At 36.5% G+C, this 22,066-nt stretch overlaps 1 protein-coding gene across 3 annotated transcripts; it reads right to left on the bottom strand.

The window, feature by feature from the left end:
• Positions 1-1,072: 1,072 nt before the first annotated feature.
• On the bottom strand, positions 1,073-20,750 carry LOC111781857 (uncharacterized). 3 transcript variants are annotated; one of them, XM_087121566.1, is made up of 19 exons: positions 19,173-20,750; positions 14,026-14,111; positions 13,468-13,836; positions 13,297-13,380; positions 12,813-13,196; positions 9,511-9,571; positions 6,869-6,929; positions 6,643-6,749; positions 6,332-6,580; positions 5,421-5,668; positions 5,174-5,326; positions 4,874-5,095; positions 4,552-4,605; positions 4,348-4,413; positions 4,075-4,215; positions 3,943-3,996; positions 2,824-2,883; positions 2,036-2,446; positions 1,073-1,935 (listed from the first exon to the last, which is right to left on the bottom strand). In XM_087121566.1, exons 1-19 carry the CDS (start codon positions 20,392-20,394, stop codon positions 1,768-1,770), a joined length of 4,200 nt encoding a protein of 1,399 aa, XP_086977692.1. In that variant the 5' UTR covers positions 20,395-20,750; the 3' UTR covers positions 1,073-1,767. The 3 variants fall into 3 exon arrangements, with proteins under 3 accessions (XP_086977692.1, XP_086977693.1, XP_023518349.2); XM_087121567.1 differs by having other exon boundaries at positions 6,332-6,578; positions 6,665-6,749; positions 13,288-13,380; XM_023662581.2 differs by having other exon boundaries at positions 13,288-13,380.
• Positions 20,751-22,066: the final 1,316 nt, after the last annotated feature.

Raw genomic sequence — 22,066 nt, forward strand, 5'->3', positions numbered from 1 at the left:
AATTACTTTTTTCCAATTTGTTCGATACTATGGTCTAGTTCATGTTAGGGGGTGTACATTCAACCGACAACTCGAATCGACCCAACCCGAATTATAGGGGTTGGGTTGTGATTTGTGTGTTCATGTATGTGAGAGTGGTAATTAGCCTTACGTTAGTCGTATGTCTTACTCTCCTTCAAAGATAAAAAGAATATATCTATATTTCATACTATTTTTAAACACATTATTTAGAATATGAATAAACCAACAACCAACTATTCATGCACTTTGTATTATACATATATACATATATTATTTGAGTAATTCTAAAGCATATTCGAATGTCTTACTCTTTTTTAAAGATAAAAAGAATTATCTATATTTCATACTATTTTTAAACACATTATTTATAATATGAATAAACTAACAACCAACTAGTGATGTACTTTGTATAATATGTTCAATGTAAATAAATTATACATATATTTGAGTAATTCTAAAGCATACTGTTGTTATCTTACAGTTTCAACAGAATTGATAAGTCCAATTGAATTTGGTAGAAAATTAGTTTGAATAGAATTGAACGTTATATTCCAACTAATTTATTCTCTTTGATGCAACATTGTTATGTTATTTTTTTTTTATTATTCCAACTAATTTATTATCTCTTTGATGCAACATTGTTATGTGATTCTTCTTTTTTTTTTTTTTTTTTTTGATAATTTGGGCCCTACACCTCACCAATGTCATTCCTATTTTTATAGTAACCATGTTCAAGAAGTCTCGTTATTTAATTGTCTTTGGAAATATGTTAAGATGTTACAATTTATGATTATAAATGGATTTGTTTTTTATTTGTAAACTTTCAATATTTTTTTTTAATAACTATAGGTGATTTGTTTTAGTTTGTAAATTTTTAATCTGTATTTATTTAATTTTAAAACTTTAACAAGACACATTTAACACCAACTTTAAAAATAATAATGTAACTCACTTTATCACATACATATTGACTTTAAAATATAAAAATTAATATTTTGAGAGTAATATTTATCTGAAGTAAACATTTCAATTCCACTCATTCAAACCAAGCTAAATTTAATACTAAAATTATATAATTTAGATTTTGAAATTTTTACTTACCTCAAAAGTGAACTTTTGTCACTCCAAAGTACGAAAATTACAGACGAACGAAAAATCAAACGTTAAGTAATGTTTCATGACACTGACAAAGGTAATTGGCATTCCCAAGAATACAAGGTCTTGAATAGATATCTAAATGGATTAAAAGTAGAGCGACGATTAATATCATTGAACCATTTAGAATTGAGCGGTGAGTTGGTTTGTAGAGGATGGACTGAATGAGCTATCAATTATACACCAACTTTACAAAGGTAGCTTCACAGCAGCTTCTTTTTGTTTTCCCTCCCCAACTCTTTCGCGTTCACAACGGCTAAGACTTCTCAAAATTCGATCAGGAAGACATCACAAAGACAAGGGAAACTTGAATCTGCCCCCATTTCAACATTTAACCATATGATTCCACCCACCAGTACAATTACTCTCGACCTCGAACGCACATCTGCCATGCCAAAACTTCCATTGCCCAACTCGGAATCTGGCACCCTGCTGGAGTCCATCCCAGCATTCCCCCTGGCTGCTGCTCTTCTCCATCGGCCATATTACTTGCTCTCGAACTCGGTTTCCAAGCAAGTTATGGGTCAGAGGCATATCAATGTTTGGCCTCCGATGAGGAAATGTGAACCACACGAGAAATACCTTCTCCATCTACCTCTCACATTTCGGTGTCTCGGCAGAACCTGTTTCCTGGTTGACCTGCTTCTCCTTGGCAAGGACATCAGCAGGAACATACAGGTACTGCTTAGGTAAAAGAGAGTTCTTCATTGATGCTTGGTCGGATGTCATTACCAGTTCTTTCTGAAACGTCTCAGCATGCTACGATACATAATAAACCCCAAGTTAGGATAAAGCACATAATTGAATTTACAACCTCAGTAGGCAATTGACAAGGAAGAAGGGAAATGTAATACTTTACCTTTCTTGACTTCAACTTCAATCCTCCAACATCTACAAGATTACGTGATGATGTGGTAGTCAAAGATCTCTGCGGTATTTGCTTCCCGGCAAACTGACCCCTGTCTGCAAATCTTTGGGGGAATGGGTTCTGAGATGTAGAACTGTCGTCGTCAGTCTTTTGCTCGGTGTCCAAAGACATTGGTACTTTGTTCCAGTGCTTGCTGAAAACTGTGCTGTCCACGGTTAAATCATCTGATCTCTGCACAGCTTCACTGCACGATTTCAAATCCTCAACGTGCCCCTTTAATGATGTGGTAGCTGATTCAGAGCTAACTTCTGGTAGGAAGAAAGGAGTCTGAACTAGTACGGATCGTGCTACATGGTCTCTTTTAAAAGCAAGAACATCATGCGAACAAAGAACCAGGTCCCTCTGCAGACATACGGCTCCGACTCAATTTGTGGAAAAACCGTTCGAAACACTCAAGTCAACATCCTTTTTGTTTTTTTAATTAGTATAACCCTGTCCCACAAATCCGCCCAAGATACAGTACATTACAGCCGAAAGCCCCAAGCACTCAACCAATAAGCTCGTTCTTGTGTACTCCAAATAAGTTCACAAATTCAAAAACTAATACTAAGGTCGTTCTCGTGTGGCTAAGCACTCGCATAGTTATATCTGTGCTTAGTATTAGGGGAATTAACTACCAATAAAAAAAACTTAAAAAGAAAAAAATGAAAAGGAAAATACCTATTGAAACGAAATAAACATCAGACGGAACTAGAATTTTTTATTTAAAAATGGCATACCTTGATCTTCTCACGCTTGATGATTCTCTCGCAGAGTAGGCGTAATCTCTCAAGTTCAACCTGCAAAAGGAGATTCTACATCTATCATACAAAATATTAAAGCCTGATTTCAGATATAAGCACGTATAGCTGAAGTCAAGCCAGTTAAAAGGTAAGTGTTAAGTTCAAACACAGACATGCATGGGAAGGTCATACACGAGACTGGATGTAAGTGGGTAGAATGTGCAATATTATCTTTTTTTAATATCTGAGACCTATGGGTCAATTTGTACCCACCTCAACAATCCTCTCAGCTCTTTATTATTGATTGTAATGTGCAATTTAAGCATGCTTACTGATATCGATGACAAAAACAAATTAATATTTTAGGACTCAAGGAGCACTCCTAAACCACCAACATGATTTTGGCCGTGCATTTACCACCAAAGAAATGTAGTATGGTGAAGGCCTACCTTCCTAGTCCAGCTATCGCCAAAACGTACGGAAAATAAATTTTGACAAGATGACATCACATCAGAAGAAAATATACATAATATTGAAACTAGGTCAACCAATGGAGTATAGAATGTGCAATTTAAACAATGCATATTAATATCAATAACAAAAACAAAATAATATTCTATGACTCTAGTACTCCTCAACCACCAATATTTGATATTGGCAGTGCATTGCACCACCAAAGAAATGTAGCGTGGCGAGGATCTACTGTTATTTCCAATCCAGCAGTCGCCAACAAATACCAAAATCAGTTTTGACAAAGATAACATCACATCAGCAGAAAGTACACACTTTATAGACAAGTCCTTCAGTTCCAGGGTCTTGAAAACCCACACTACATGAAAGTCGGCTCACAAGCATTAAGAAGTATAAATAATCAAACTAGATGCTACAAAACCCATGGAGAAGAGAAAATGGACTGCACAAAAAACAATTGATAATTATAATTAAAAATGAAATCATCAATGCAACAAGGGTAAGTTTTAAACTAAAAAAGTTCATCTAATCCAGCATAATCTATCAAAAGTCCACATAAATGTAATCTTATGACATAAGCATCATGTCATAAATATAATAGCAAAGTAATTTCATAAGAAATTTTTAGAATGCAAATAGAGTTACCCTAATTTGCTTGACTCTATTCAATTCCTCGATTCCATGTGTTTTGTTCTCAGCCTGTCAGTGTTCGTTCAGTATCAGATGTCACAATCATAAGCAGCAAGAATAGGAATCATTACAAGACAGATTGTAAACCTTTGCTCTCTGCTCTGTGCTATGTTTTTCACAATATGCCCTGTGCTGCAATTTACCACCAGAAGTCTTTACAGTCATGTAACATCCAGCATTTCTAGCGCATGAGGGATGAAAAGCGGACTGACAATGACCATAATTGCACTGAAGACAATGAAATGAAGGTACTTTAACCATCACATTTTTCAATAAAGCAAAGAGTAATGGGAAAACAGTAATTCCGATACTACTATAGCTTTAAATTGGGCATATTGATCAAATGCAAGTTAGTGAGACCTTCAAACAGACACCATACTTGCGGTGACAAATATAGCAAGAGTCCATCCCCTTTGAAACTGTCTCCTGGAATCCCATTAAGAGAAGTAGAATTGAAGATTTAGAATCAACCAAAAATACCAATGCTCACACAAAAAAATATGAACTTATGAAAATATATTCACATTTAATAGTAAAATGATAACACTTGGCAATTTTACGTACCATTCCTCCCACAGGATTTGCTTGTCCTCTTTTGAAAGTTGATTCAAAGACCCACTACAAGTTGACAGTAGACTCAAATTAATGCACATTTAAAGAGGATGTATACAAATAAGTTTTCCTGTAGCCTTATCCTCTATTGATTGACAATAAGGATAATTATTAAATTTTAAGCGCACAGTCACTATCTTTGACATCTTTTTCTAAATGACCGGAGAGGAAAGCAAGTTAAAATGAGAGGGACAATTACTATAGATAATTTATGCATTTTACTATACTCCCCAATATAAAAAAAGGTTCCTTGTATTTTGAAAAATCATTTTACCTCTGCACAGAAAGCATGGACCCACTGACCATCTGATGATTTCCTGAATGCACCTGTGGTGCCACCACATAGACCACATTCTGCAACAAAATATGACTTCTCCCCAAGATTGACAGCTGGCACTCCAGACCCTCTTGATAGTGACAATTCTTCACATAATTCACAGCACCATGGACCTGAGGACGCTTTAACAGTACGATAGCAATCCAGATGTACAGCAACCTGCTTAATACACCGTCTGTCAATCAATTTTTTTTTTTTTTCCTGTTTCACAGAAACATGCAGATGGAGTGTGCAAACCTTGCAGCTGGAGCAGACTAAAATTGGCTTTAATATTGTCTCTTGCCGCCTGCAGATGTCACAGGATCTCACATGTTCTTTACAGAAATCAGACTCTAATGAAGCCTTTGGGAGAGCAACTTTTGTAAGAGTTTCTTTTGCACGAGGCATCAACTGGAAAGCATTGTCAAACATTTCATCAGTAGTCACTTCTCAACAGAACATAAAGGTGCAGTAAAGAACCTCAGATAAAATCATGAAAAAAAACCTCTCTATGAGTAGATTCTTCATATACATCTTTTCTGAAAGATGACATCCTAGAAGAGGCGGCCGCAGCAGCAGTTGCAGCAGCTAGTACAGCCTGTGCTTCCTTGTGTCTTCTCTCTTTCTTACCCTGTTTCTTGGCTTCTCTGAGCTCACTAAAATACTGATTAATAAGAACGACATCCCATCTCGTACTTCTTGCTTCATCAATCTCCTTAGGAAGACTCTTAACAACATTACAAATTAAATGATCTGCAAAAACCATTCAAACAAAAGCTATTGCAAAGTAGTACACAAAATTAGTTAGCATAGGAAGCTTTCTTGCCCTTTGTGGCGAGTAAACAAGCATCAGACTTTTTTTTTTTTCTCTTTTTGCTTCAACCCTTTTTAGTCTCTAAACTAAAGTTCACTTCAATTCAATCCTAAACTAATAAAATGTCTAATTTAAGTCTAAAAAAGGTAAATAATATTGATAATAAAACATAACCTTTTATTCCTTGCTTAGTCCCTAAAGTTCTTATAAAAAAGAACCTATTAGATGTTTAGCATTATTTTTTTGTCAATTGTTTCATTAATGAATGATGCAACTTCAAATACAGGTATTAACATGCTACATGGGCATGTACCGAGGTCATATAGGTTGGTTCATGTGAAAATCGGGCAGAGTGGGTAGCTGGTAGAATAATGATAAGAGCCAAAATAACTGGAGGACTAAATAAGACCATTTGGAAGTTGAGCAATCAAAAGGCAAAGCCTAAAAGTTCAAGGGTAACTATCTGATTTAAATTGCTTTTTCCTTTCAACAGTCATTTATGATAAATAAATGCTTTCCAATTTTCATGGGGGAGGGGGAAGAAGAACAATTACTAAAAAGATCAACAAATACATTGAAGATCGAAAGAACAATTAAATTACCAGTGAATCGCTTTCTTGAAACTGCATTTGCAAGTAATCTATGCTGATAAAATATAATTTCTCCTTCAATTTCATCTTCTGGAGACAACTTTATGATTCCACTTATTTTTTTATTCATTTGCTGCGTCGGATTAAATCCACCAGATTTGCAACTCACATCATTGCACTCGAGATACTGGTGTTGGTGATCACAGCAAACGCTTACATTGGAAGATGCTTGCCAACGAGACATCTCTCCTTCAAACACATCTGTGAAATAAAATAATATCATAATAAATTCAATGCATACTAAGTAGCATGAAAAACTTTACCACTAGATCCAACTATGAAGTTATCAAGAAGCTTTCCATCCAACATATGTGCCATCTTCTCTTGGACATATGGATGACAATAAGAATCAGGGGACTCCCTAGCCTTTCTGCAAAATGTTCATCTAGAATTAGAAAACTTGTGACATCAGCAGATAATATCTGAATAGAAGTTATTTGTCAATAGCCTTTAAATTGAAATAACAATAGATATGAAATAACCACATACCCATGAACTGCACTTATTGAAGAATAATGACCAGAAATGGGAGCCTCCAAATGATCACCCTCTGCGAGGCAAAACATTTAACAGAAAAATGATTAAGCGGTATTTTAGGGGGGAAAGAAAATACAAGGATCCAACAGGTTCATAAGTAGATAATTAGATATTAAATATTCAAAGATGCATTGTGTGTGTGTGTGGGGGGGGGGGTGGGGGGGGGGATGTCAAAGAAAGCACAAAAACATCAAAATGACACAACATCCAACCAGTGAAGCTAGGATTCACATAACCACTCGTAGCTTGCCTCCAATTGAAGCAAAGGATGATACTTATATAGAGTGATTGAACAAAACTATAAAAACTCAGGAAGATTTTTAAGAAACCAAAAACAGAAAGAATCAATTACTTCTCAAAAACAGAAAACAAAAATCAGTTTTAAACTTCTATTATTGGAACCTCTTACAAAAAGGATGAAAAAATGTGACCTGCACTCTAAATCCTCAAGAGTAATCCATTACTTCTAACAAGAAAGAGCGGAAACTATAATCTGCACCATGCATTTTATAAAATAAATCATACTGTTAGCTTATGGTTTTAGATATCCATTTGGGATTGTTTTTATTTCAGATATTTGCAGTGTGAATAGAAAGAAACAACGATTGTGTCTTTCTATGGAGGAGGTTTTTCTTCATCCACCTTTTCATGACTGAGGCGGTTTGTAAGGAAGGTTGGCTTTTTTACTGTTCTTTCGAGGTATTTGAGGGGAAAGGAATAGTAGAATTTTTTGCTGTTCTTAGCTTAATTTCAAGGAATTTTGCAATCATCTGGGCTAATTGTTGTGAATTGAAAGCTTTGTTTAAGAGCCTGGCTTCATTGGTGGGCTGTCTCTGGCCCTAGTACTATCCAGGTGCGAAGAACCGCGGGGTGACTGCAATGAGCAGAAATCTCACTCACCGGCCTAAATGCCTTTTTTGTATTCTTTCCTTTCATTGGGATAAAAGCTTAGTTCCTGATAACTCTCATTTGTGAGGGTTATTTAGCTCTAAGACCTAATTTAAGCTTATGGTTTAGAAATTAAGTGTTCAACATTGTAAATCATATTATATAGAGCAAATTTTAGTAAAAACAAGTCAAGCACATGTTTGTAATCATGAGTTTTTAAAAGAAAGTAATTAGATGTAAGAAAGACTAAATTTTTTAAGAATTTGAAGTTTTTGTGTTTTAGTGCAAAAGTTGTATTTTGTCCCAGTTGTGATCAGAATTACGCCCACATATTAACCAAAGAGCAAAATTAGCAAAAGCTAGAAGGTGCTCAAACTGCAACCACACTTGCAACCAAGATGTGGCTGCAACTGAACCAAATCAACAGATAATGCGTGATTTACAAATTTGACAGATTCTCCAATCAATCTCCTTAAATATCAGATATAATGCCAAAGATAGCTCAACACACTAATCTAGGGAAAAACCCTAGGCTTCAAGGGTCCATATTGCACTTCAAGAAAGCATCTAAGATCTTCAACAATCCTAGATCACAAACTCTAAGGACAACAATATTTTCACCTTGAAGATTTCGAATCAGCGCCACCACACCGAGTTCATCTCTACCATTAGATAGAGAAGCGAGCATAGAGATCCACTTTTCATTTCTATTTTAGGCTTTACTGTTTTTCTTGTTTTGCACTCTTATGTAATTCATTCAGTTTTAACATGAAATTAATTTTCGTGCAATTTAGTTCCTTTTACTTTAATAAGAGCTAAGATTGTTTTTGAGGATTCAAAGATGGCTCAACACTTAGCATCGTTTGAGGCTCTAAAAAGCATTTAAGTAACAGTTGAATAGGTGTTGAACTCAATTCATGATATAAAGGGTTAAAAAAGGTAGGTTGTGAGCACAAACAGGTAGCATTTAGCTTGAAACCTTTTGTACCGAAAGGGTGAGTTGCAGGCGCATATGAGCATGAGTCCCTATTAACCCTTCCTAGTTGAGTCAGTAAGTTACAACCCCAAAGGTCTGTCTAATCCCTGCTTTCCTCTCTTTTATCACCCTTGTTTATTTTTTCTTTTCATAAACCAACAACCATCTCGATTATTATCTTGATTACTTCGATCACAAACTTCGAGGTCTTCTCCTTCAAATTGAACTTTTCTTATACCCTTCCATTGGGCTCTGATAGTTGGAAAACTTTCATTCTAACAGTGTGCACTTATACTTAGCTGGAACCTTTACGATTCCACACAGCTAACATCTGTTGCTCATAAAAACAAAAATTAAAAAATGTGGGTTTAGATCAAAATGTTGAATGTAATCGGAGTTCCAATCACCATCAATATGAAATGAACTCCACTACTCATACTTTCATCTTGTCAAGATTAGGTTTGGTATGTATATTTTGAACTCAAGACTAAGCCAAGAAATTCAAATGCAACAAATTATAAAATCTAAGGAAGAAAGGGACAGGGATCAACTAGTTATCGAAGACAATTTTTCTCACCAAGTCGAATGGAAGAATCATAAAACTAGAAACTTGTCAATGTCTACTGAAGACTAAAATTTTGTCTTAATGAATCAAAGAAATATGGGAGGAAAAAAAAAATTGATTGAGCTGGAAACATGCAGAGAAGAATCGATAAACTTCATAACATACCTACATAATTTGGAAAATTCCTTGAAGGGGAATCTTGAGAACTGTCATGCTCATTTAAATGCTGCGTGGATAAAACAAAATCACTTAAGGTGGTTAAGGGAAAAAAAATCATAAACTAACAAAGAATTGTGAACTAAAGTAACTCAAGAAATTTTTGGGACAAAATGTGCAACTTCATAAACATCTTCGGCCAATTGTTGCATAATATAAGGTGCAGCAAGATGAGAAACGTCGGTCAATAGAAAAGGAACAAGATAAACCACAGCCTGCGTATAACAGGGGTAAAAAAACCTTCTTATAATCAAGGCACTTACCAATATCCTTGCACTGTATAAAAGTAAGAGAAAAAGGAACAGAAAATTTGCTAACTTAAGGCCAATTTTCTAACATTCATGTTTCTTATTTTCTGTTTCTTGTTTTGTAGTAAAGAAAAACAAAACATTATTTTGTAACTACTACTTGTTTCTAGTTCATTCTTTTTTCAATAAAGAAGAAAGATAAGAGTGCTTGGTAACCAAATGATACAACAATGTATTTATTTGTGTTTTTGAGAAAATAGGAAATGAGAACCGGGAAAAAAAAATACTTGATTTTGTTGTTTCCAAAAGTGTTCACATGTTTCTTAAAAATGAGAAAGGAAATGGGAACTGATGCCAAATGCCTGTGTTTCTCAAAAACTAGAAACAAAAAACAAGAAACCATGAACAGAAATGTTACAAAATGTAACAAGATCAGTTCTCACATCACCACACGTTATCCTTAACTACTAGTTTCATAATAGTCAAATAGGCAGGTAGTCAAAAATTCTCAAGTGCTATCACACGACTCATTTCTGGTTAGAGTCTACTCTTTTTCCATGAAGCATGGTTACTATACCCAAAAAAATAATAATAATAAGTCCGGCAATGCAAAGGTTGCCATAGATTCAGAATGTAACCCCTACATCAACGGAATTACTACAATTCATAATTGTTTTAAGGAAGGATATAATCATATAAATTATAAAGGCCTTCCAACATCTAAGGTAAGTGGTAGTGGATGGACACTTCAAATGAGATCAGGTAGTACCCTAAAGGCACCCATTTCCTGCAGCTAGAGTGGCCAGGATCTTTCCTGAAGAAATGTTGCAGCAATGGGGATATGGCGTCTCACAATGACCATCTCCAAACCAATAGTAAACTGAGATAGTGAATGGATGTGAGGAACCTAGTTAGGTGTTCTGTTACGGGCCCAATTCTGCAATTGAGTTATGGGTCTCTCGTAAGTGGAGGTAGACGGTGTGTGTGAGGGAACAAGTAGAATTCTTCTTTCGACCTATTTTGAATAATTGTAAGGCTCAAATAGAGGGAACCTTAACACCTCTAAGATAAAGTACTCAAGAATAAATTGAAAATTTTTAGGTACTATTTTCATTGACTATTTATAAAAGTTGTATGATAACTATTGCTACATCAATGGAACCATGACTCAAACATGGAGGATCGTCCTCCTAAAACAAATGAAATAACTAAAGATAGAAATGAAGGTGAAGAACTCTTTCTTACAATACAGATACTGAAAAAAATACTGCATAAAGAAAAATTCAACTAATGGGTTCCATACGTGACTGCTTCTTTTTGCCATGAGTGTAACGTGTACATTTGTAGTGGCATTGTATCATGTTCACAAAGCACTGAATTTCAATAACTTCCCTAGGCAGAACTCTAGTACAATTCTAGCCACAATTCAACAATAACAACCACCTTCTAATTTATTTATGGATGAGACCAGTTCCCCGTTATGCATCCTACTCTTTGATTGACTCTGAGATGGGATAGTCACATTCCCATTATCTCTAAGGTGGGATACCATCTCATAATGAGAGGTATAATGCTAAAAGACTTGAAGGGACATCCCTGCAAGCCAAGGAACACATGCATTACTAAACGCTTTTGGTATAAAAGAAATTGGGTATATTTGAAACTCCAGTCCTGCTAGTTAAAATTTGAGCGGATGGGCATCTTACAATTTTGGTTGATTCTCATTCGAGGACTCCAATAAAACCTACTTTGTGATTTAAAGTTGCCAAATTCCGTGCCCTTCTTCAAATTCCTCCGATAAAAAATCTACCCAACATTCAAATTCACATCTCTACATAGAAAGTGGAGAGAAAAAAGGAAAAATGGACAGTAATCAAAGAGCTGGAGTGGCGGTGGATTAGGCTATCACTAACATAATCCATAAGGGCGATTACCTAATCCTCGTCACCTATCATTATCATTCATCTTGGCTTCCTCCTTACACTTGATAACAGAACCTAACGCCGCTTTAGGGGTTTGCTACAACTCAAAAGACAAGAATCTTCTCGAGTATTAACCTGACCGAGAAGTTATGGCCATGAAGGAAGCAACATGAGAGTACGCAGTGGATGCATAGTTTCCCCACTTCCACCTCAAGACCATATGGCTTCAGGGGTGAATTGCTTAGTTTGAGGGGCAAAATAGTGACGTGACAGCAGGCTACGTTACAACCAATGAAATGATAGAGAAACCAAGAAACATTAGCTGTGGGAAGAGAAAAGGAAGGTTCTCAGATTTTTTTTTCAATAAGAAAAAATTCCTTTGATGGATGAATTACAGAAAGAAGTTAAAGAAAAAGGGAGCGTCAACCCAAAGGAATTACAAAAGACTTCTCCAATTGGACAAAAGTGTAGAGTAGCTATAATGATGAAAAAGAGTTAACAATTTATACCATGAGGTAGCCAGATAAACAATAGAATCGAAAACATGTTATCACTTCCGACCTTCCCAATTCATACCAATCCAAAACTAGTCAAAAACACCGGTTGAACAAACAGAACATGTAAGATAGAAGGATGTGACATTGCAAAGTACGTCATCATCCATCACAATGAAATGCCAATTTTAAACTAGTCAAGTAAAAAATATAGTTCCAAATTTTGTACCCAGAGAATTACTATCTTTTGACAAACAACAGGTTCGAATGAGCATGTAATACTTGGTGAATACTTTCCACAACCTCTATACCATGTTCTCTTTAGTATCAAGCCACTCCAGAAACATAGTCAATGCCATGTACTGTAAACGTAGTCAAGTGGGAGCAAACATCACAAGAAACAAACAACATTCTTTTTTCCTTTTTTCAATAACTGGATACTTTTTAAGTTCACCAGCCAGTAAATTGAAGAAACCTGGCATGGCCAACTGGGAGCAAACCATAACTGTACTACTCATCACATAATTCCATGGGGTAAATAATCAAGGCCCCAAAAAAGAATGGCAAAAAAAATTTAATGTGCTCACCTTCTCTCCAGTGTCTTGGATGCATTCTTTATTTGAATCAGCTTGTTCTTCACAAGCTTTCTGGTCCAAGATACCACTTTGCACCGCTAGACCATGGCCACCAACAATTTCTTCAGACGAAGATTTGATTTCATCATTCTTCAAAAGGCTTATAGTGTTTTTAGCTTTTCTTTGAGGTATAACCATCTTATCAGTAACAAGATTTGAATCATCAGAATCACGAACTGATGAAGAGTTGGAACAATTAGCAGCTCCAACAACAGCTTTGGGTAAAGCAGCCGATTTGAGTTTGACTCTCAAATTTTTCTGCAAGGTGCCAATATAAGCATGATTTCTTAGCCATCGGACAATTTTGACTTTCAGGTCAGGGACAAGGTTTTCAGCCTGCAAAATGAAGGTCGTCATGAGCTGACAAGATTTTTATTGGGAAAGAGTCCAAAACAATATTTAAAAAAATAAACAAGTTAACAATTACAGGCATTACAGTAAGTTTTGCACATAATAAATCAGGGTGTATGTTGATTTCTGATGCTACATCTTTAACATTCACTTTTCCTTGGTCGATCAACTGCAAGAAGGTAGACATACAATTTAAGTACGATAATCCTAGAAAGAAAGAGTCCATAAAAGAGGAAACAGAAATTTGCAAACTTGCCTTTTTCATAATTGTTGCAAACTTAAGGGAGTCAAGTGGGTTGACATCCTCAACCCCCTGGACAGTACATTTATGTGTATCTACACAATCAGAATCAGCATTTAAACTGGGATAAGCGGATCCTATATCTTCTAATTTGCCATCGTCCAATTTTCCAGGGTTGGAATCAGAAGCATCCTTACAGAGTAAAAGGTTATCAATGTTCCTTCTCCCAACTAATTTTTGTGGTCTGTTAACTGATAATGTCATTGGAAGGTGGTTGACCACATGTGAGCCACTGTTAACAGCTTCAGAAGGGTCTTGAAATCGGCCACTGCTCCTACAATATTGACTTTCTGAATGCTTTGAACAGAAAGCACGAAGCTCCACCTAATAGAAGTAACACTTTAGGTCTTCGAGAAATGTACACTTCTTACACAATACATCGGGGAATTTGATAAATAAATAAATAAAGGTGATTGCCTAACATTTTACAGTCACAATTAATTTGTTTTGATTGAAGTCACATTTGAAATTGTAATCAGACTCAATTCTAGAATGAGAATAATTCACACTTACATTATCACACCCATATTTTGCCCAGACCTCCATTCTATTCCTAGCCTCCCTTGCACAAATTGGATGAAAGGATGTTCTGCAAGTTCCTGAGATCAATCACCCAGCAAGATAACCATTAATAAAGGGTAGGAGAAAATTCAAAGGGGTGGAGGGAAAGAGAAATCAGAAAATATAGAGGGAAGAACAAATATAAATACTAAAAACCATTCCCAATGAAACGAAGAAATTAAATCAAATAAATTATCATAACAGAACAAAGAAGAACCATCTCAAGCCAACAAAATCATGCAAATTAAAACATCCAAAACAGAGAAAGCTCCTATTCTCACCACCATGCAAGGACAGAGAATAGCCCAGTAAATCATACCCACATAATTAGTTGTAATGACTCATGCCCAGAATTTGGATGAGGATTTGGAATCCAGATGGCCATGTTACCTACTTCTCGCTTCTAAAAGTGAAGACTATCCCCATAGACTAACACAAGTCCTTTTAGCATGATTTGCCCTCACTCGTATGCATCCTAAGAAAATTCTTAAGAAGTCAACCAACATAAAATTGCTCCAAGCAAAGCGCGCTTAAATATGGAGTTTCTATGATTGAGCCACCGAAAAGGAAGATGCATCTTGTTGGAATAGGTAGTTGCTTTCAATTCTTTTAAGCCTTTTAGCTATCTTATCCTCGTGATCTCTCTCATCCGGATGTGGTCTTTGTTCATTCGTGTACCCTTCTTCTACTCAGTTGTCACAAAAACACCATGAGGGTTGGCATACATATAAAGTGTAAATGGGCACCATGAGGGTTGGCATACATATAAAGTGTAAATGGGCACCATGAGGGTTGGCATACATATAAAGTGTAAATGGGATGCATCTCAAAAGCCAAACATCGAGCGCAAAACTAAATCTCCAATCTAATAGAGCAGAATATAGATACTGACCAAGTAGGAGAAAAGTCGGACCTAACCCAGAGAGGAATATGATGGGAATATTCTTTTGCTAGGATATTTTTTTGGAGGAATTACTACTTACCAGTAAAAAGAGAAGGGCTTCTCATAGGCTTGAAGGCTTGCAGTTTCACTTCATGCTGAATCATTTGATTGGGAATGAATAAGCAATTGTTTTTAGAAAATGTAGCACGAACATGATAATGTTTGGGACTTAAGGATACTCCCAAGAAAAACTACAAAGAGGGGAAGGAAGATGAATTATCCTCCTACCCTTCAGGATGCTCCAAACGACATTAACCAAAAGGATGTTATAATTGCAAGAGAACGCCTGAGAATAACACAAAAAACTATCCCCTGAATGCCAAAACCAGAATCCTCAGTCTTGTCCTTGAAATTTCCTCCTGATCATTTTTCTAACCATGCAAGGCAAGGATAGCTTTCACCAAATTGCACTAAATCAGTTTTTCCTTAAGAATGGTAAGAGAAGCCACGGTGCACTAGCAGCCGGGAACTTATTTATGGTTGTTCAGAATATACAAAACGATTAGGGGCTGTTTAGCATGCCGTAACGAAGTGGGGGAATGGGAAACCTAACCTGTATGAGTATTGGACACCTAAACCTGTAATAGAATTGGACATTGACACATTAAACCGGGAAAATAGTTAATATAAAATCTATTTTAATTATTTGTTTTTAATTAGAAATAATTAATTTCAAATTTACTATGAAGAAACTTATTAAACAATATCTTATTAACAAAATTTAATTTAACTGTGTACAATTAATTGATTTATAAATACATATAGATTAAGAATTCAAATAATATTATAAGATGTCATTCCAACATACCAGACATGGTTATTCGATTAGTAGACATCACATTCTCATTCCCACGTGTCAAAGTCAAAAGCCCCTAAGGCTTTGGAATTCTAAGTAATTTATTGGTTGCTAAGAAGATTTCCCATCGACACAAACTCTTGTTACTTTGTTCACTTTGGATTCTACATAAAATGAGGAAGAAAATAAAGGCAAAGCACATGAATCAGGGGAGGCACACACGCCACTTCACTGTGCATAGTAAACGATGGATTTTCTAATATCCGTTCTCAAATTTAAGGGTATCAATGGATGCAAAAAGAGAACCGCCTATCAAATTCCATGATAATGATGAGTTCCACCTCTGAATGCCAAAATGATATGTTCTAAAAAAAAATGTAGCGAGCACCTCTTTCAAATCTTTGCATCCCCCCTAGTTGGTACGAAACGCGAGCACCTCTTCAAAGCACCTCTTCCTTCACTGTGCTTTTCAGAGAGCCAACTGGGACATATTATTCAATCTGTTGGGTATTCCTTGCTGTTTCCTAATAAAATTGATGAGGCGTATCTTCAGCTTAAGAGGGGCAATCCCTTTAAAGGTCATGGCTAGAGTTTTGTGGTCAATTGAGGTGACACCTATTGTTTGGAGGCTGAGGGTCTTCAAAGAGATTTATTCTAACAAAAGGTTTTTTGAAACTCTGTTTATCTCTTTGCTTTCATCTGATGTTCTCTGTCTAGTATTTTTTGTAATTTTGTAATTATGACCTTGTACAGATTATGACCAATTGGGCCACCCTTTTTGCAACTGTTTGGTCTTGTGGGAATATCTCATCTCCCTTTCCTTTGCATGCTCTTTCTCACTATAATGCACCAGTTCCATATAAATTAACTACAGAGAGAATAGGACATAAAAGGAAGAAGAATGGATTCTCCAAAACCTTCAAATGTAGTATATTTCTTCCATCTCAATTTGAACACTACGTCTATAACATAGAATATCAGTGTCACACAGCACCAGACAAGCTCATTGAAACTCTTGCCAAGAAAGAAACCTTCCAGTTCAAAGATAATTCATGATTTCATTCGAGTAAGCTTGACTCAAAAATAGATCACATATTTGCTCCTATAACAGATGCCAATCATCTCTCCATCAACTTTCTTGTGCATTGGAAAATTTTACAATCAAATTCTCCCCACTATAGAAGATTAGCTGCTGTAATATTAGCTGTAGCAGTGACCAGCGTATAACTTTTTTCTTCAGACCTATCCATCCAGCTATCTTACCTTCAGCATAGCTGGTAAATACAACACACTTAAGCTTTCAACAAATTCATGAGTACTTAAAGGAGCCTAGGATTTATAAAATACTCTTACAAATTGAATCAAAACAGTCCAAACTAATTTTTTTACAATATATATATATGACGATAGGGATTTGAACCTCTAATCTCAAGGGAGAGGAATAGATGTATTAACCATTGGGCTATGCTCATGTTGGCTTTGCCTTTAGAAACTATTTGCATAACACAAAACAAATTATGAAAACTTTGAACATGACCACAATTCATATGATGGACACAGACAAATTATGAGAACTTCTTAGAACAAGTTTAGCTGGAACGGTTCCTATTTGAATAAGTTGACTAGCAATCTTTGCATAAAGAACAGAATGGGCTGAATATTGCTAACAATAGAAAATGCCCACTCTTCCTAAGAGTCGAAGCAGCTTTCAGAAAGAGTCAAGTGAGAAGGCAAACTGCCCAAGTTAAAATGTCCTAATCTTTATGTCCTTGCAACAAAGTAGCCATCATTAGAACTACAACAGAGTGCCTGCTTCGTTACAATCAAGATTACAAAGAAACCTTCAATGGAACTAGCACCTGCTTGGTTATTTAGCAATATAAAACTTCATATCTTCAATATCAACAAAAGCCAGAAAGGATTTCCAATGTCTGTCATGTTATTTATGTTGTTTGTAAAAACGCATATGATGACATAGAGTACTTATATGATCAATTCCCTTTGCCCCTATTCTCTGAAGACTTAACAAACTTCCAATTTCTCGAAGTGAGTGTCTAAAAGATTTAAGGATTTCTTCCTTCTACTAGGCTTGAGCGCACCCTTAATGACTATCTTGTTGGAGATTGGAGAGAAATCATAGAGTTCCTTGATAAAAGAAAAACAAATGGAAGGTATCGGATATAAATTGGTCCAACTAGTCGATGTGTCTCTGTGAGCCTCCATTTGAAGTTATTTTTCTTTTTTTCTTTTTTTTTTGGGGGGGGAGGGCTCGAATTCTTGTATGTCCTTTGTATTCTTTCCTGTTTTCTCAATGAAAGTTCGGTATTCATTAAAAAAAAACTAATAAATAATAAAGGTCCAATTTCTCTAATTGAGCAGCATCCATAAATAGGTTTCATAAAATCCTATCTTCTTGATTCAAGCCAAGGGGAGTTTTCACATATCTCTCTTGTTTTTGTTGGGAGGATAATTATTCATCATGTCTCTCATTTACTGTTTAAATTAATACAATGTTTGCGATCCATAAAAAGGTGTATTTACTCAGTACTTCAGGGTTCAAATAGGAGATTTATAAGTTGGAATGCACAAAGTACAAAAATATCCAGAAATTCCTAGAGCTGGTTTCTTAATGGCAAATCAGGAACCACCAACATCCTGTACAAAAGTTGACCGACATCTATCAGTTTATATGGAAGATAAAGCATGGAAGATGAAACTAGTAAGTCCCGTTAATGCCCCCAATCGGCATGATTTCTAAATGAGACTCTCAAGCATGAGATAAAAAAACTATTTGTTTAAGTTTCATAACCTAAATTAAATGATAACTATTTATAACCAGCAATATATCATGGAGCCTAATATACCGCTCACATCTTTTGGAGTATAGATAAACAAGAAAAGAAATAAAAACAAATATGCACATATTCCACTCTCTAAATGCCCCTTCCTATGTCTCGGTATGGTAGTAGTAGTATATAAGTCAGCGGCTAACCTTCCAAAGAAGTTAGAAAGCATAGTTTTGTATGTGAGATAGAGAGAGGAAGGGGGGAAGGGGGGAAAAGAGAGCAGCCCAGGAACATAAAATCAAACCTCGAGCTTAGTAGAAATGAACTGTTCACTAATTTCAGATTTCGACCAACTTCTAAATACTCTGTACATGAAATTAACAGATAAGCCATAAACATGCTTTTCTGCTAGAACGCATAAAACTAGCCTACCAAGGACAACAGCATACAGAAGTCGAAAAGAAAAAAATTGAGCCAAAATCTGAAGACCATAGTAGCCAGTAGGAATGTGCTTCCCATACATCATCCAAACAGAAAAGGAGAATGGCATTGAATAATGGGGCAATAAACATACCATGGCTGCACCGGAGACAGGCTCCATACTTGACTTTGCATATGTTACAGACTAACTTTTTCCGGGTTTCTTTTACACCTCCCAAATTCATAACAGGCTCCATCTGCGTCAAGTCCTCTATGAATACCTCTGGCATCCACTGACTACAAAATAAATGAGCAAACTCAACAGAAAATCCACTGTCGACGTTCTTATGTACAGGCTTCAGAGCACCACCCTGCTTGGGACAGAGCAAACAGGGCTTTGTGGAATCATTGGTTTTATCCTTCTGCTTACACCAAGAACACGACCAGGATCCATTGACTTTCTCTCTTATACCATAGCACTTATAATGAACCACCGCATAACAACAACTGCAAGTAACTAACGGATTTACCCCTTTGTACGTATCTCCCTTAGAGCAAAAGTGGCATAAAGATGAATTTCCATCGCAAGGAGAAACAATCAGAACTTTTTCCAATCCTGCATCACCACCTAGAAGCTTCCGTTTCTTCGAAGGCCGCTCCGAAGTTAAGGACACCTTATTCCTACAACCCAATATCCATTCTAAGCCGGGAGACGAATCCAAGTTCGAACAACCCTTGTCTCCAAGAGGAGAACCACTGGCTTCAACCATGCCCACATCCGAGCCTAAACGGTCATCCTCAACCTCGTCTTTAACAATAGCCCCATCCGTAATCTCATCACTAACATTATCACTGCCACCTACATTTGCTTCTGAGTCATTTCCAGAAGACGGAATTGAAAAACATTTCCTAAACACTAAACCACTAAAAGAAGACGCTGCACGCAAAGTATCTACATCAGACAGCGTCAAGTCTCTAAAATATTCCTCTGTCTCAACCCAAATGTTGGAGCCACGAGACCTTTCACCTTGCCTCGAAGACTTCTTGTCTGCCCCAGAATCGGATTTCCTCTGCCGCTTCTTACCACCCGTATGTCTGCTCAAAAAGCTACCCAACCTACTGGGCAGAGTGGGCACATAAGGAGCTGCAGTCTCCTCCGCTACATCAAATGGCGAACGCTCGCACAACGCCTTTTGAGCCTGAGCGTAATAATCAATGTCCACAATAGACAACTTCTCCTCATGTGTTTGAGTATGGGTCAACGTTACTCTGTTCGGCACTCTTGCCACTGGGCAAGACCTCTCCTCAGCACCACAGCCTCCATCCGCACCCCTACCCATCATCTTCTTTCCCAGGTGACATCGGTCTCTAGTCATCACCAACAATAACCACAAATTAACCCACCTATGGCGCGTTCCATAGTCAAAGCTTCAAATTCCACTCTATCCAAATACAAACACTGCCATACATACGCTTAACCGATCCAGACCTTCGCATGCACGAACTACGCAGATAAAAAAGGTACAAAAACAAACCCTAACCCTAACCCTAATCCTAAAATCCTAGTCCAACTCGTCGCTTGCAAGGGAAAAGATGAGGAAAGGATGAGCCGAAACCAGAATTGGGATCCGCAATTAGTAAGGTTCTTGTTCTGTTGCGAATGATTAAAATTTTGTTCGCAGCTGGATTTCGCTTTCGATTGGAAAGAGAGAGAGAGAGATTCGCGTTATTTGCAGGCAAGTGAAGGCGGTTTGTTTCTAGAAGATATATTTATAGGGGAGACTATTAGGACGTAGTAAGAAAGTGGGAATTCCGCGGTAACAGCTCCTCCACTGCACACGTGTCGTCTATCTATTTGTTCAAGTGATGAAATTCCCTTATCGGATCAATGCCTATTTTCTTTTTCCTTTTCTTTTTCTTTTTTTTTTTCTAGATGCTTTCTTTTCGTATTTAAAAATTAAATTAAATATACCATATATTTTAATCATTTAACATAATTTGGTCGTCTTAAAAACACATATCCTACTACATCTTTGTTGTAGGCCCTAGCAACTATCGATGTTGAGGATTGTCGGGAGTGAGTCCCACATCGGTTAATTTAGGGAAGATCATGAGTTTATAAGTAAATAACACGTCTCCATTGGTATGAGGTCTTTTGAAAAAATCGAAAGCAAAAAGTGTTTTATGCTCAGAATGGACAATATCATACTATTGTTGGAGAGTCGTAGTTCCTAACATAGTATCAGAGTCATGACCTTAATTTAGTCATGTCAATAGAATCAGGTGCCGAATCAAGAAATTACTAGTTTTGAAGATGTAGTCAAAAGTGACTCGTGTCTCGAACAAAATGGTGTATTTTGTTCGAGGGCTCCAAACTAATGAGTCGAGACTAGTTCAAGGGCTACATGGACTTTAGGGAGGTTCTATGGTATACTTTGTTTGAATTGAGGATTGTTTCGTTGGAAGGGAGTAATTTAGGGAATGATAAACCCAAAGCAAAACCACGAGAGCTCAATATTGAAAGTGGACAATATCATACTATTGTGGTTCCTAACAATCGATCTCAATACTTAGCATAATTAGGCTTCCATAAGTGGAGGAGGGGACTGTAAATCCACCCAACAAAAAGGTAGAACTATACGACAAAGACCTCAAAACCAAACAAGCCTCGAGCGGAAGTAACTCAAGCATGATTTATGTTTTTTTTTTTTTTTTTTTTTTTTTGCTAGGTTTCGATGCTTCGTTTGATCTTTTATTTTATATGAGATTCTCTTTCACCTACTGAATACAACTAATGTGAAAACTAAGCTTGTTTGGCCATATAACGCCCCAGATCCACCGCTAGCAGATATTGTCCTTTTTGGGCTTTCCCTTTCGAGCTTCCCCTTAAGGTTTTAAAACGCGTCTTAGGTTCGGGCTGGGCCCCGAAGAGTGCAATATCTGCTAGCGGTGGATTTGGGCCGTTACATGCCCGTCATGCATAGCAAACTTATTAGAAAATTATACGAAAAGCTAACATGAATATCAGTTTTGAAATCTAAATATTCA

Source organism: Cucurbita pepo, chromosome 1 (genome assembly GCF_057944985.1).
Source record: "Cucurbita pepo subsp. pepo isolate OVF chromosome 1, ASM5794498v1, whole genome shotgun sequence".
Taxonomy (NCBI): Eukaryota; Viridiplantae; Streptophyta; class Magnoliopsida; order Cucurbitales; family Cucurbitaceae; genus Cucurbita; species Cucurbita pepo.